The sequence below is a fragment of the Microtus oregoni genome, unplaced genomic scaffold, assembly GCF_018167655.1.
Source record: "Microtus oregoni isolate MIOR12 unplaced genomic scaffold, Mior012 000037F_ref0000500, whole genome shotgun sequence".
Lineage (NCBI taxonomy): Eukaryota > Metazoa > Chordata > Mammalia > Rodentia > Cricetidae > Microtus > Microtus oregoni.
The window spans coordinates 9,565,915-9,580,648 of record NW_024543096.1 but is presented as its reverse complement, the minus strand read 5'-3'; the positions used below and the strand labels follow the sequence as shown (position 1 = coordinate 9,580,648).

The following is a 14,734-nucleotide window of genomic DNA, read 5'->3' as shown; positions in this document are numbered from 1 at the left end:
AGAATTTGGGGTGAACCTTGCAATAGTGCTACCACCCAGAGCAGGCACACTCCTGGACTCTTATGAGCCACTCTCCCCAGAGAAGTTGGTCCCAGTTTTGTTTTGCTTGTTATTCATCTCTGCTCATGGATGGATTACAAATCAATGGGGTATGTTCTCCCCTTATTAGACCTGTACTGCTTTATTCCCAGGGCTTCCCCCAGGTTTGACTTAATACTTCTGACAATACCAGCTACAGAGAACATACTCAAAACTCCTGATAAGCAAAGGAGCAGTCCTACCTACATTAAGAGCATGTGTCAATAAGCCTGGGCACCATGGACACCAATTCATCCAGTGAGCATATCAATCTCTGTTATTATTTTTCCCCCACAGGCTTTTAATTTCAAAGAAAAATTTCCTGGTCAAACCATCTGTGCTGCTACTTAAGAAGGTAGTCTTGCTATTTGGTTTTCTTAATTGAGATTATATTTAATAACCTTGATTTAGGCAAAGGAAACCCATTCCATTCTGCTAGCTACATAAGTAAGCCCATGATGTGTCTTGTCTATTCCAGCCTGTTTGTAGCCACAAAACCATTTCTTCCTGCAGTTCAGACTCTATAGCTCATCATCGTATCTTATCCAATAGCAAGGGAATAGAAAGAATGATGGGCAGGCAATGGGTAAGGCATATCTCAAAGACCTGGATCTTTAGAGAGAAGGACGCTGACAGAAGGAGTCGGTGGCACCTTTACAATACATTCCAGCCCAGGAGGGCTGCCATACTGACCCTGCTTCCTGCAGTGGGTACTGAAGCGTTTTATCAGGGACTGACTCCCTCATAACTATGATATTAAACATCTCAAGGTAACACTGACAGCTGAAATTAAAAGTACCTGCAGCAGCCTTTTCCACATAATGAAGCTCGTTATAAAACAGAGTAACTTGCTGATACTTTTCTTTTACCACATTTGATATATAGTGCAACAGCGTTTGTTTCCGGTCTGTTGATTTGGTATCCAAGAGCTGGAAACGAAAGGAGACATGGGTTAGGTGCAAGAGCAAGGTGCAGGTGACCATAGTAAATAACCGAGTAAAACTGCAAAAAGCATTCCCAGCGGAGCCTCAAGATTCAATGGATTTCGTGCTCAAATAGCCTGCGAATGTCCTGACCAAGTATGTGCTAGGTGCCAGGGTAGACTGAGCTAGGAATACTTCAGATTTTCATCTTTCTTCCAAGAATTCTCCAAAGCCCTGTATCCGCCATCCATCTGCCTCCCTTCGCTCAGTGGGAAAAGACTCATCTAGGTGTTACTGCTTCCGGACATGAAGGAGCAGAACAGAGATGAATGGTGGAGCCGGCAGCTGTGTTGTGTCTGTGGCTCCACCCTTCTTCCCCAGCTCTGAGGACCCAAAGAGAGACAGCTGGCTCTGGGTCTGGGTATTCTGAATCTGTGACCTTACCAACCTCAGACAGAAAATGTTAAAGAAAGACCTTCCTCTGCACTGATTTGATTTTGTTTCTTGTAACTATTTGATACATAATACCTCGAAACAACTGCCTGCAATCAGAGCACTAGGCATTATAAATAAACTCAGTATGATTTAAAAGGTAGGGGGACATGCTTACACTATTTTTTAGAAAGGACTTGAGAATCTGAGATGTTTGGTATCCTAGAAGGTCCTGGGACAAATCCCACACATTGATCGGATTATGATGGGGGGTATTAAATCATTAAATCAATACTGACATGACACTATCAATTAACCATGTCTTCCTTGACTTGGAAGCCACAGTAGATCTGTACAGTCTGAAGAGGATGCCATGGAAGATGACTTTACACTTTGTCCATACAGAAAAAAAGAAATTAAATATGTGCAACTATAATTTTCTAAACAAAATTATCTATTCGTCTGAAGTCTTTCCAGGTATTTAAAAAGCTAAGTAGTTCCCTGTAGTAACTGTTATCTTAAGTCGTTTTCCATCATACTGGAACTTGAGATTATTGCTATAAAATGCACTATTCATAATTCAGTCTCTTGAGGAAAGAGTCATGGATAAGGGGATACTGAGTGAAAGGCTGTAAGTATCTGATCCTTCCTGTCAAATAGTGTTTCCGCAAATTTATACCAGCTCACCTTCCTGCACTAAGAGGATCCTACTCCAACCCCCCACCCTACCCCTGAGAATAGATCTCCCCCCACATCTCAGCCTCTGCAGCTGTATGTCCCATATCCCTTTAGTTCACACACCAGATCTAAACTCTGCAGTTTGAATCCATAAACCGCTCCTCGTTTGCTGCTATTCATATAGTTTCCAAGGGCCAAGATGATCTGGAAAAGCAAGAGAGAAAAGAAGTGTTCGTTAGGAAAGCATCCCAGGTACAGGCCAAGTCGGCTCTCCATGAACATAATAAGAAAACTGCACTTGCCTCCAGAATTTTCTTGAGCTTTTGAGATGACTTGATAGAAACAGATGCTGCTATAATTGCGTGAAGTTGCTGGATTCCAATTAGAAGAAGGAAAAACAGGGAGTAGACTGTTAAGAATGGCAAACTAATTGGAAGCTAAGAACTAACTATACCTTAGGTAACCCTAGCATTACATATGCTCGTCTGAAAAGCTACTCACAGTGACAAGGAATGCGGGAACCCATGATCTGCAGCCAACCCAGAAGCCAGGTAAGATTTCAAGGTAGGAGTTCCCAGTACGCCACCTCTAATCACACACAATTTAGACTTTTAAATCACTAGAGATGTCCAAAAATGCAAAGAGTGGGGTGTGGTGGAAGAGCAGAAATATAATGTTCTCTACAAGTTCTCAAAACACGTTTTGAACAAATATGCTACTGTAAGCAGTAATTAAGGTTTTTTTTTTTTTTGAGAAACAGAACCAAGGACAAACTGATCTTTCTGACATCCCTAAGTTTCTGCCAGACTAAGACAAGGAAAGAGATGGCTGACTAATGTTTATTTCTTACATCCCCACAATCTACTTCAGGAAAGTCCTAAGAAGAAACATCCTCCGGTAAAGTCAGTGCTCCCAGGAATCTCTTGAGCCTGCTGCTCACTAAGGATATAGGGTTGTTTTTAGAAATGAGAAGCACACTTCTAGTCTTGCCAACAAGGAACTGGGTTGTAGAGTACTCTGTACTCATCTGAAAAGCAGAGGATTCTTCTAAACACGAAAACGGTATTTGGGGTTAGAATGGTCACATATAGAGATTTGGATTCACACTGTGAAAATGGGAGTTAAAACCCAAATGTAATCTCTCAAGTTCTGGAAGGACTCATTAGAGCCCATATTAGATTGAGCATAATTCATAGAGATGTACACAAATGAATGGCAATCTACTTGTACCACTGTCCTGGTCAACTCACAGGAGTGAGCATCTGGATGCTTTCTGCAAAGTTCCCAATGAAAGCCATGATGGTCATCTTCTGCATGAGCCGCTCGATCTTACTGAACTGCATCATGAAGCGGTCTTCGTCTGACAAGTTCTCCACGGGCTTTCTCTCTCTCTCATAGAGCCGGAGCACTTTCACCTCATTCTCAGTGGGCAAGAACCTCATCAAACACTCAACAAAGTCAACCGGGAGTGTCTTCAAGTCAAACCTGAAACCAGTGCCAACAGGTCAGTGTTCAACCGCCATCCAACACAGCTCATCTACCACCACGTCACTGGCCTTGGATTCAGACAGCTGGACTGCTGAAGCCCCATTCTGGAGCTGGACCACACTGAGCGACAGTTATCCTAACTGATCACCTAGACCATGCTCAAGCAGGAGTGAGATCACCTTAGGGCTCCAGGTGGCTATAGCCATTAGAAATCAAGAGTAAAAAGCAGCATGCAGCCTTAGCCTGGAGCACAGGCTGGTAACGCAGTCCACGAACAGGGCTTTAGACTTTGGGAACAGCTGATGAGTTTTGTAAGATAGTTTTGTCATTACTTTGCTATTTCTGGAGACAAAACTCAGTTAAATTCCCATTCTATTAGATATTTTGATGCAGATACATATATTCCTTGAAGGAATATCAGTTCTTGGTAGTTCTTGCTCAGTTTGAACAAGGATTTGCTTAATTCCTATTTTATACTCCAGACAATCTTTATTCAACAAAACAATGGAATCAGCCATACATTAGTATGGCAAACAAGCCATATGAGATTAAAACCCAGATTGCACACCATGTTTCAGTGTTGGAAAATAGGAAAGATTGCAGAAGACTGTATTAAATTATGACCTTGACCAAAGACAACAAAATCAGAGCAAATAATCTCTTAGGGTTAGGTAAAAAAAAAAAATTATAAAGTATAAAATTATAAAAAGTGATTTCTGAGAATATAGTATCACTGTCTATAAGTAGACTGGGAAGATTTTTTTTCTAATAGATAAACAAAACCATTACCTTCTGGGCAATTTATAAATTTAAGAGAGAGAGAGAGAGAGAGAGAGAGAGAGAGGGGGAGAGAGAGAGAACGTCTTGTCTAAGATGACCAGGAAGTACTAAGAGCAAAAGAACTTGCACTCCTGTCGTCATGAATTAAAACACGCATCTGTATCATATCTGCAGCCAGCATTGGATTGTGTCATTGCAGGGATGCCATCAAATTTGGATTCATCAAATCTGGAGACCATCCAGATCCTCCAGGGAAAACCGCCACCTCTCCCTTTCCTCGGGATCTGCCCCACTCAGCCCTGCTCCCCTTTATGTGAGCACCACGTATATAGACCTATATATAAGAGCAGAGCCAAAATGATAAATGCTGTCTGTCCATGCTAGATGTTCTTCTAGACCAGTGGTTCTCAACCTTACTAATGTTATGGTGACCCCCAACCATTGTAATTTTGGTACTGTTAGGAAATGTAAACATCTGATATATCAGGATATCTGACATGTGACCTCTGAAAGGGTGGTCTGATCCCCAAAGAGGTCGCAGCCCACAGGTTAAAACTGCTCTTCTAAACTGGCAATGGTATGTGGATATGGCACTTCCCTGGGTACCAGCTGCTGCATTGCTTTCTGTTGTCATCTCTGCCCTGAGGAACAAGGGGAGCTCTGAAGTGTGGGTACCCAGAATTCCTCCGTGTTTGCACTTAGCTCTTGCCACCATTCCCATGATCTGCTGATTTGCACCCTTATTTTACTCCTTAGACGGAGCTCTCCGGGATCTATGCCCCTCCCAGGAACTTACACGTGAATGGCTTTGCATATCTCATCAGCTGTCTTCCCAGCTTTCCTTAGGGTGATGGCAAGATTTTTGGCTCTGTTTGCTTCTAATAATGTCACTTTACTTGATCCCTTCTGTGTTATTTTCTGCTTGCTTGAAGACAGATCAATGGCAGGACCTTGGGCTTTTGTTTTGAATATTTCCTCAAATTCATCCACATTTAAATCCTAAGGTGGAGAAGGATGACATTGGCAAATTGGATCATGCGGTAAAATCAAGTCATTTCCCAGTTAGCAAACACCTCATCAGTTGGACACTCTCTTAAGCAAAGACTTTCCTTCTGTTGGGAGCTTATTCCTGTATGGCTGGCTGTACTTCTTTTTCTGTTGGGGATACCCCATCACATCCTATCACAAGGCCAGAAGTGAATGTCCAGAGAAGACTGATCCTAACAATCCAGCTCAGCTGCTACTCTCGATAGTTGGTTTACACAGACATCTGCCATAGGCTTACACAGACATCTGCCATAGGCTAAAGCCACGAAAGCTGATGGTCAATACTGAGTCCTTAACCAGCATAGCTCAGTAAAGGCTGTCTATAAATACAAGGGCGGGCGGGTCTGTGTCAGGCATTTATTTTGCAGCAAACAGGCGAACAGGACAGCCTCCTTTGCTCCGCGGCAGATGCGCACTGGTGCACCTCTAGTTTATCAGCAAGGAGAAAGATACCTCTAGGATCCGCTCATCATCGATTTCATTGAAGACTGTGCCATTGATCTGATTGGGCTTCAGAGCAACCCAGTTAAATACTGGCATTCGGAACTTCGTCTTGATCGGCTTCTTAATTTTCACAGCTGAAGATTCAGAGACAATGAAATTAAGTCGCAACTAGAACCCCGTCAGCTGCAGGTACAATCGGACAACAGTCCTGCAAATGACCCTTTAACACTGGAGGAAGAGGGCAAGGGGGACCCAGGTGGTGCTAACTATGAAGGGCACCCGGTCCTGGCCACAGCCATTCAAGGCCCCATTTGGCTGTGTGACACTGGACTATTATAAAAGCAGATGTACACACAGACTAAGTACCCATACACATAAAATGCATAAATACATACTCTGTCTGTATATACATCTGCCCACCAGAAAAGGGTATCAGACACTTGTCAGCTGCCGTATGTGTTCTGGGAACTGAACTCAGGACCTTTGGAAAATCAGTGAGCGCTCTTAACCACTGAACCATCTCTCCAGCCTCCCCCTTCTCCTCTTTTTAAAGAAGTCAGTCATCTTTATCTAGACCTTGTCAGTGAAATGGTTAAATGTACTGAAACAGAGAGATTTATGGGATCTAACATTTACAGGCTAAAAAGAATGTGAACCCCTCTCATTTTTGGGAAAACAAGTTTTAAAAGACAATGGCTTACAAATTCTATAAATTAATTATACATCATAAACAAGGCTTTCAAACATATATGTGTGTGTATGTATATATCCATACATCAGGCTGTTCTGGGTCCCTCACTTGCCCAGTGTGAGCCCCAATATTCACCATTATTATCAGGAAGGGGGAGGACAGAAGAAAACAAAGGTGATAGCACCTAAGCTGTCATTTGGCAGCTACCTGCCTCCATTGATATTTACCAAATAGGGAGACAGACGGTGCCTCTCATTCCTCCAGAGTTACAAGGCCATTAAAGAGAAGGAATGTCATCAGATAAATCCACACAGAAGCATGCAGAAACACAGAGACACAGCTTTTGCAAAAACAGGCTTTCTGTCACCAAACGTGGCACCCTTGCCCCTATATCAACAGGGTCAGATTCCTGGTCATACTTACTTTTGGTCTACACTGCCCAGGAGAACCAATGTCATCAACAGACAAAGGCTTTCTCTAATTGGCTTTTCATCCACAACGGGTGGAGGGTATCAGTAAGGGAGACAGGTGATGGGACAGGTATCTCTTCAACCCAAGTAAGAAATTTTTCCTGACTTCAGCTAGGCATAGGGTGTAGTTGACAGCAGGGGCCTACAGGTGACCATGACATACACTGTGACCCCAGGACGCAAACTAAAGAAAGTGGCTTTAATTGGGCAAGTGTTCCACGCAGTGAGACACAGACAGTGGGGGATGTGGGTTCCTGGAAAGGTACAGCCAATGGTTTTCCCTTATTCTCCTTATTTCCTTAGAGCACAATTCTCTTCGAGTGGGAGGGTTAGAACTGAGTAAGAAATCTGAACCCTAAGAGAGAAACATTCCTTCTCTCAAAGGGAAGGAATGGATCACGGCCTGTGAATCTAGGCCCTGCCTAAAGGAGGAGCTACAGATTGAGCTGAAACAAGGGGGCAAACCTGGAGTCACAGTCAGCCAGATTACCTAGAGACACAATGTCAAACGCAATGACTCAAGGGAAGATGGAGTGGAGAGATGTCAAGGCACAGGGTGACCGACAGAACACACAGCGAATACTCAACACACTTGGTGAGGAGCAACCTACAGAAAAGCTTGATTGGCCCATCTTTTGTGGAAGCAGAAAGAACAGAAAATACAAAATAGATATATATGTATTAGATACGGTTAGAGTCAAGTGGCCCAGCAGCTCACACACTCGTAGCAGAGAAGGTCATGCTTCGTGGACACAGTTCAGCAGCACAAAGCCAAAGACTCATTCTCCTGCCTTTGAAGACTCACTTTGTGGTTTTGTTTATATTTCTGTATTTCCCCCTCTCTGGGAGAAAGAAAAACAAAACAACAAAACAAAACAAAACAAAACATTTATTTGTAATGGTCCAAAGCAGCCATAATGAACTGTACTGGCTATTCCATAGGCTATAAACAAGTTCCTAATAACACAGAACCAGTCACTGTTGAATAGTGACTGATTCAAGCTTAGCAGAGAGCAAAGGTCACCCACTGCACAGACAGCCTGCCCAGGTGACCAGCTCAGGAAATGGAATTAGACTTGGAGATGTGTTACACTTCAAGTGAATATTTCACGTGACTAAAACCAGCCTTATAAAACCCAAAGAATTCTCTCAACTAGTGCTGCTCTATTAGGACTTCCTCCTCTGTGACCCCACCATAATTCCCCAGTGGGACCACTCCTGCACAGTGCAGGATGGGGTATTCTGCCACGGTTGGCCTGCTGGCTCAAGGATTTCTCCAGAAGTAATGGCCATATCAGCTCAGCTCTGGCTCTTAGTTCTCCTGAGACAACCTGCCAGGCCTCTGCATTCCAGAGAGAGAGAAATCAGTGAACAGATGAGGAGAGTAACTTACAAAATAAGCTTCAGTTACTATGCACTGAAAGCCAAATTAAGGATAAATATTAGGGGGATTAGGGAGCCTGCAGAAAATGCCTAATCCCAAATCAGTAAACACTGAGAAGGGCTTTATAATCTTTTGAGACAAGATACATCTTGTAGCCACTTAATGAAATAAAGAGGACTTCTTCGATCCCACCTACAGAACTCTCCTTCGCTCAGGAACAGTAGAGACTTCTTCCTAGAAGGGCCCTGAGAGCAGCAGTCATACACTGAGCATAGAGCTCTGTACCATAAATTTAAGACACGTCAGAATCAATAAATTCTAGAAATGAAGGAGTGGTAAAAGCTTAAGACAAAACAAAGCGGTAAGAGGGAGCATGGCCCTTTGGAAGAAAGCTGCCTCTGCCTGCAGCTCATTCCCCTGCCAACAACATCGGAGTTCTGTCTCAGCTCATGGGAAAGCAAGCGGACCGCTGAGCCACATGTTAGCTTTTGCAATGGAGGAAGCAGCAGCTCCAGGTGAGGCACAGTAGACACATCTCACAGAGAACGCTCATCCAGAGCGACAGGGAAAAGCTTAACCAGCAGCCCAGGTGCACAGGACAGCAGTGGCATCCACAGTCAGTCACCCAGAACAGCCTGGCAACAGAACAGACACCCAGAGACGGTGTGAGGTTTGTCATTTACTTTCACAGTCTACCAGCTCCACGGTGACTCTCCTCCACCTCTCCTCTTCAGAGGCACTAAAAGCTCTAGAAGAAAGTAGTAGCAGGGAAGACCTTGAAGGAGAAGAATCAGCCAAAAATTTATCATGAAACGGAACAGGCATCGGATTGGTGTCCCTGATATTTTCTAGACGTCAGGGTGGCAGCAGAATCACAGATCTGACATGAACAAATCTGAAAGGGCTATGGACACGTGAAGAATTCTTGGGGGGGGGGGTAAGGGGTAGGGCAGGGATGCAGATAAAACTACAAAGCCTTTGCATGGATTGAGAAGAAGAAAGCTTTCTACTAAATGCTGGCATTTCGACTTGGATACTTCAGAAACAATCACAGCCTTGGAACTTGAGGCTAGCAGGGGAGGGACTCATAGTAACTGAGAGAGTTCAAAAATGGGTAGAAGTAGACCCAGTACCACAGGGATAGCCATTCACCTCAGAGCAGAGGGACCAGTACCACAGGGACAGCCACCTCAGAGCAGAGGGACCAGTACCAGAGGGACAGCCACCTCTGAGCAGAGGGACCAGTATCACAGGGACAGCCACCTCAGAGCAGAGGGACCAGTACCACAGGGACAGCCACCTCTGAGCAGAGGGACCAGTATCACAGGGACAGCCACCTCAGAGCAGAGGGACCAGTATCACAGGGACAGCCACCTCAGAGCAGAGGGACCAGTACCACAGGGACAGCCACCTCAGAGCAGAGGGACCAGTACCACAGGGACAGCTATCCTGGAGCAGCACTACATAGTGTCACAGAGACAGCCACCTTAAAACACCTAGTAGCCCAAAGTGGCAACTTCAGAGCAGTGTTAGTGTGTTGGATCATTTTTATCAACTAGACACAAATTAAGAATCATCTTGGAAGAATGAGCATCAGTTGAGAAAATGTCTCCATTACATTGACCTGTAGGCAAGATGCGGGGTGTTTTACTGAGTGATGATTCATGTAAGAGGACCCAGCCTACTGCGAGCTGTGCCACCCCGAGATCCTCATATAAGAAAGCAGGCTGAGCAAGCCAGTAAGCATAATTCTTCATGGCCTCTGCATCACTTCCTGCCTCTAGCTTCCTGCTTTGTATCCCTGCCTGGACTTGCCTCCACAATAAACTGTAAACTAAAATAAACCCTTTCCTCCATTTGGTGATGGTGTTTATCACAGCAATAAACAAATGCAAACAGTCCGCCTAAGAGGAAAGCTGCCTGGTGACACCAGGTGATGACCCAAGAGCAGGTTCTCAACAGGGACAGCCACCTCAGAGGGGAATTACTTAGCATCACGGGGACAGCCACCTCAGAGGGGAATTACTTAGCATCACGGGGACAGCCACCTTCAAGCAGGGTTCTCATTATTACAGAGAAAGCTACCCAGTATCAAAAGACGACAACGTCAAAGCAGTCCTCAGCACCACAGGACAGCCAGCTCAGAGCAGAGATTCCCCACAGCACAGGGAAGCTCCCTCAGCACAGCGCTGCCCTCTCTTAGGGACAGCCACCTCAGAACAACTCCAAACTCTCGGCGACACTCTAACTGAAATGGCTCAGTAGTAAAGAGTAAAATTTCATTTCCAAGGGTCAAAAGTAGTAACTTATTTGAAGGCGTTAGAGCAATTCTCTTCCCCTCTCGGACCTGTCTCCCTTTTATTTCTGGTAAAGCGGGCACACCTTTATGTCCTGGTGAGCAGGAAGACATGAATTACTTGGAAGCTTTTCAAATCCTAAAGAAACGGCTGTTAGTACCACTTCCCCTAGAAGCTTAAAACGTCTAGCAATTTCTGACACCTATAAATGTTCAGAAGGCACGCCTACAAGCCTCTGTGGGCATTTACTCATAATGGCCTGTTCTCTTTTACAGACAGCACTCCAAATACCTTACAAAAGAATAACACTCAATATGAGCGCCTGACTCCGAGCTTTCGCCACTGTGGGGAAAGACGGGGGAAGGCTGAGTGACGAGGTCAGAACTCCTACTAGGAAGAGTGTGTGGCAAAGGCTATGCAGAGGACAGCGTTGCTCGTGTATGACAATCTCCCCTTCACTGGCTATGTTAGCAGGGATGTCCTAAGGGGTGTGCACAGACAGAAAAGGATCTAGTCACTGAAAGAGCAGCTTTAGCTCTCCAGAGGGAGAAGTCAGGACTTCTCAGCCAAGTCCCAGCTTTCGCCCTGTGTTCTCACCTGCTAAGCCCGAGTTGAAAACTACGGTGGGTGAAGAAGTCCCAGGCAGCGGGGGTGCAGAGGGAGGTGGGGGTGGTGGTGGCAGAGGTGGAGCTGGCACAGTCTCGGTCGCAGGACCCGGGAGTGGTGGGGGTGGGGGTGGAGGAGGAGGGGGTGGAGGGGGTGGGGGAGGAGGCGGTGACATGGGCGGTGACGCTGGTCCGTTTTGCGCTGGAGAGAAGAACAAAATGTCATGTGCATATAAAGCATGAGAAAACGGGGCTCCAAATTCTCCAGGCGGCTCATCGGGGATGCCAGTTAGATCCTGGGAGCCCACATAAAAGTGGGGTGACTACTAACTCTACACAGGTGGCTTCTGAGTTTTACAAGCATAGTGTGCTATACACACACACATCGCTCATACATAACGCTAATAAGCAATTAAAATTTTAAAATAAAGCATGTGGAAGAAAAAAAAACTACTTAAAATGATAAACATTTCCTTACTGACAAATGGGAAAACATTATCACACGAGCGACATGAAGATTCACAGCCTTAATCTCCAATCGTAAACCTTTGTTCTAACTTATTGCATCTTCCTTATTACAGGCACACAAGGGCAGTGCCTACATAGGGCAGAGGCAACAGCAGATCCTCTGGAGTTGGCAGTTGTGAGCCACGCTATGTGGACTGAGACAAACTCGGGTTGTTGAGAAGAGCAGTGCCTATCTTAACCACTAACCATTTTTCCAGCCACTCAAAATATAATATTTCTTAAGACAAGTAAAAGCACACACGAAGGCACATCTCTACCCTGCCCCCAGGACACCTTACCTGCTTCGGGCATGTCTGATGATGGAGGTAGTGGTGGGGGAGGGGGCAGTGAGGCTCCCGAGGAGGTGGTCCCTGTAACTGGTCCTCCATAGTTACCCGCTGCTAGTTCTGACCCCATGGGCAATGTGCCAGAGGCCACGACTGGCAGTATGGCAATGTCCCCATCCCCTTTCTTCTGAATTTTAATGGTCCCTTGTTTCTCCAGTTCATGAATCTTTTTTTCCAGGGTAGACTGTCTTTGAATAGCTTCTTCTTTTTCTTTGACCATTTTCCTTAATGTGTGAACTTGGGTATTTGCATCTTTGTAGATTTCCTGCAAAAGAGATCACGGTCAGGATTTTTCCCCCTTTGGTTTTTTTTTTTTTTTTTTCAAGACAGGGTTTCTCTGTAACTTTGGAGCCTATCCTAGAACTAGCTCTTGTAGACCAGGCTAGCCATGGTCAGGATTCTGACTTCACAGGACATTCCCAGGTACACCAACTGCGGAAAACAGGTAGAGAGAGCACATGCACTCTGACATTTGGGGAAATCTCTAGAATTCAGCCAGAACATGTGGAGTCCCAGTAATTACCAACTCTAATAATGCATGCAATGTATCCTAGCATTGCTATTATTAATGAAGTCCTTTTCATTTCCTAAGTGGAGATAACTTCATAGGCAGAAAAGAACAGAGCAGAGATAACTTTATCCCCCAAACTGGATTTGGAACATCCCACGGGTATCCTGGCAGTTCGGCATACTCTTTCACTAATTATAAAATCTATTTAAAACTCCTGGATACACATTAACTAATAAGAGACAAAGGGCCCTAAATCAGACTTTGGGAGAAATAAGACTAGGATTAAAACCTCTGCAAATGCTGGCTGTGATGGCGCACGCCTTTAATTCAAGCACTGTGGAAGCAAAGGCAGGCAGATCTCTGTGAGTCTGAGACCCAGCCTGGTCTATGCAGTGGCTTTTCAGGTCAGGCAGTGCTACATAATGAGACCTTGTCCCAAGAAGACAAATAATAAATAAGCAAGCAGGCAACCTCTGCAAAGCCTGCGGTGATCCAGTCATGAATGATCAGGAGCTAGAGGCATGGCTGGATTTCTCTGGCCCTGATAAAAGCTCCTTGACTAAGTTTAGGACAGCGATGGCTAGAATATTTTTGCTTTGGTGATACTTTTAAGAAAACAATCCAAAGCTTCCCACAACTAATTACTTATCTTTCTCAAAGTTTAGAGAATAAAACAAAGTTAAATTCAATTCAAAGGCTGTCCCGGCTGTTTCTATGAAGCGTCCAGGGATATTCTGGTGTGAATGGCTCTGTGTGTGGAACTGAACTTTCCTGCTGGGCCTCGCATGTGTTATCTCTTCCACAGACCTCCAACAGACCTGGAAACGTTCTCCACACCTGTCTGTCATTGATAATCTATGTCTGAACTTGAATGGAGCCCATATGCCATATCAAAACTTGGTCTTGATAGTATGCCAGAAAATAAATATGCAAAGCTAACTGTAGGACGTGTCAGGATGCCAACAGCACACACAGCCATGATAACCATCACATAGAATGTGCCATCACTTTAACCAAGGTGTGAAGGCCAGCCATGTGCCTGAAAGGCCCCCAGGCATGTCGGTTGTATGTTCTACACGGTGTCAAACACATGGATGGTACTCCATATATGCCCGATACTTAAAGTAAAATGAGAGTAATGAAAATAGCTAGGATTGTCTGATAATTAAACAGCACTGGATTTTGTTTTTTGGTACCTTTAGGTCTACCCTGTGTGGTGAATTGTTTCCATAGTAACCAACAAATCTGGTTTTGAGTAAAAGCAAAGTAAATAAAATCAATGAAGTCGAAGTTCTAATAAAAATAAGCAAGTGGAATGAATGAATCCCTGCTTTTGCTTTTATTTACAACTGCATGGAGGACCTACAGAATCAACTCATCCTCCCCAAGATGGGAAACCAATGTTGCTCCCAAAATTTGTAATCGGGAAGTACTGAAGCTGGAGGTTTTGATTTCGCACACATGTGTACACATACCTTATGTGTGCTTTTGAGTGTCGCCTCTGAAATGGTTGCAATAAATACACTGCATCAATGCATTGCTCTGGAATGAACCTGCTCCACACTGGACCAGCCTCCAGCTGGAGCGCCATGCCGATCTGAGCAGCTGCCGCCAGCACACTTACCCGGACAACATCCAGTTCCTTATTCCTTTGCATGAGTTGCTTTTCCAGTTCAACAATCTTGGACATGGCTTCATTCTCCGTGTCCTGCAGCTTTTCAGATAGCTGTGAAATTGTGACGAAGAAACAGAAACATTCTAAGCAGGTCCTTAGGACTTTGGAATCACACATCCTGGCAAACAGGGGCCACTACAGTCTTGCATGTATTCTACAGAATATATAAATTCTACATATATTCTGAGAACATTAATTTTTTATTCTATTTTTATTTAGTTTTTATTTATTTATTTTGGTATTTCGAGACAGGGTTTCTCTGTAGCTTTGGAGCCTGTCCTAGAACTAGCTCTTGTAGACCAGGCTGGCCTTGAACTCACAGAGATCCGCCTGCCTCTGCCTCCCGAGTGCTGGGATTAATTGTGTGCACTACCACT

General features: G+C 44.6%; 1 protein-coding gene across 10 annotated transcripts in view; it reads right to left on the bottom strand.

Annotated features, from left to right (window-relative positions):
• Fmnl2 (formin like 2) overlaps positions 1 to 14,734 on the bottom strand; it is a 247,429-nt gene that overhangs the window by 12,585 nt on the left and 220,110 nt on the right. For 5 of the 10 annotated variants that reach the window (XM_041631532.1, XM_041631528.1, XM_041631536.1 and 2 more), the window contains 10 exons: positions 14,307 to 14,408; positions 12,124 to 12,436; positions 11,310 to 11,519; positions 7,643 to 7,663; positions 5,880 to 6,004; positions 5,176 to 5,378; positions 3,362 to 3,596; positions 2,414 to 2,482; positions 2,235 to 2,315; positions 878 to 1,007 (listed from right to left, as the gene is read on the bottom strand). In XM_041631532.1, the coding sequence (XP_041487466.1) occupies positions 878 to 1,007; positions 2,235 to 2,315; positions 2,414 to 2,482; positions 3,362 to 3,596; positions 5,176 to 5,378; positions 5,880 to 6,004; positions 7,643 to 7,663; positions 11,310 to 11,519; positions 12,124 to 12,436; positions 14,307 to 14,408 (1,489 nt within the window). The remainder of the gene's footprint in view (positions 1 to 877; positions 1,008 to 2,234; positions 2,316 to 2,413; positions 2,483 to 3,361; positions 3,597 to 5,175; positions 5,379 to 5,879; positions 6,005 to 7,642; positions 7,664 to 11,309; positions 11,520 to 12,123; positions 12,437 to 14,306; positions 14,409 to 14,734) is intronic. The other 5 variants (XM_041631535.1, XM_041631531.1, XM_041631537.1 and 2 more) reach the window with 1 other exon arrangement.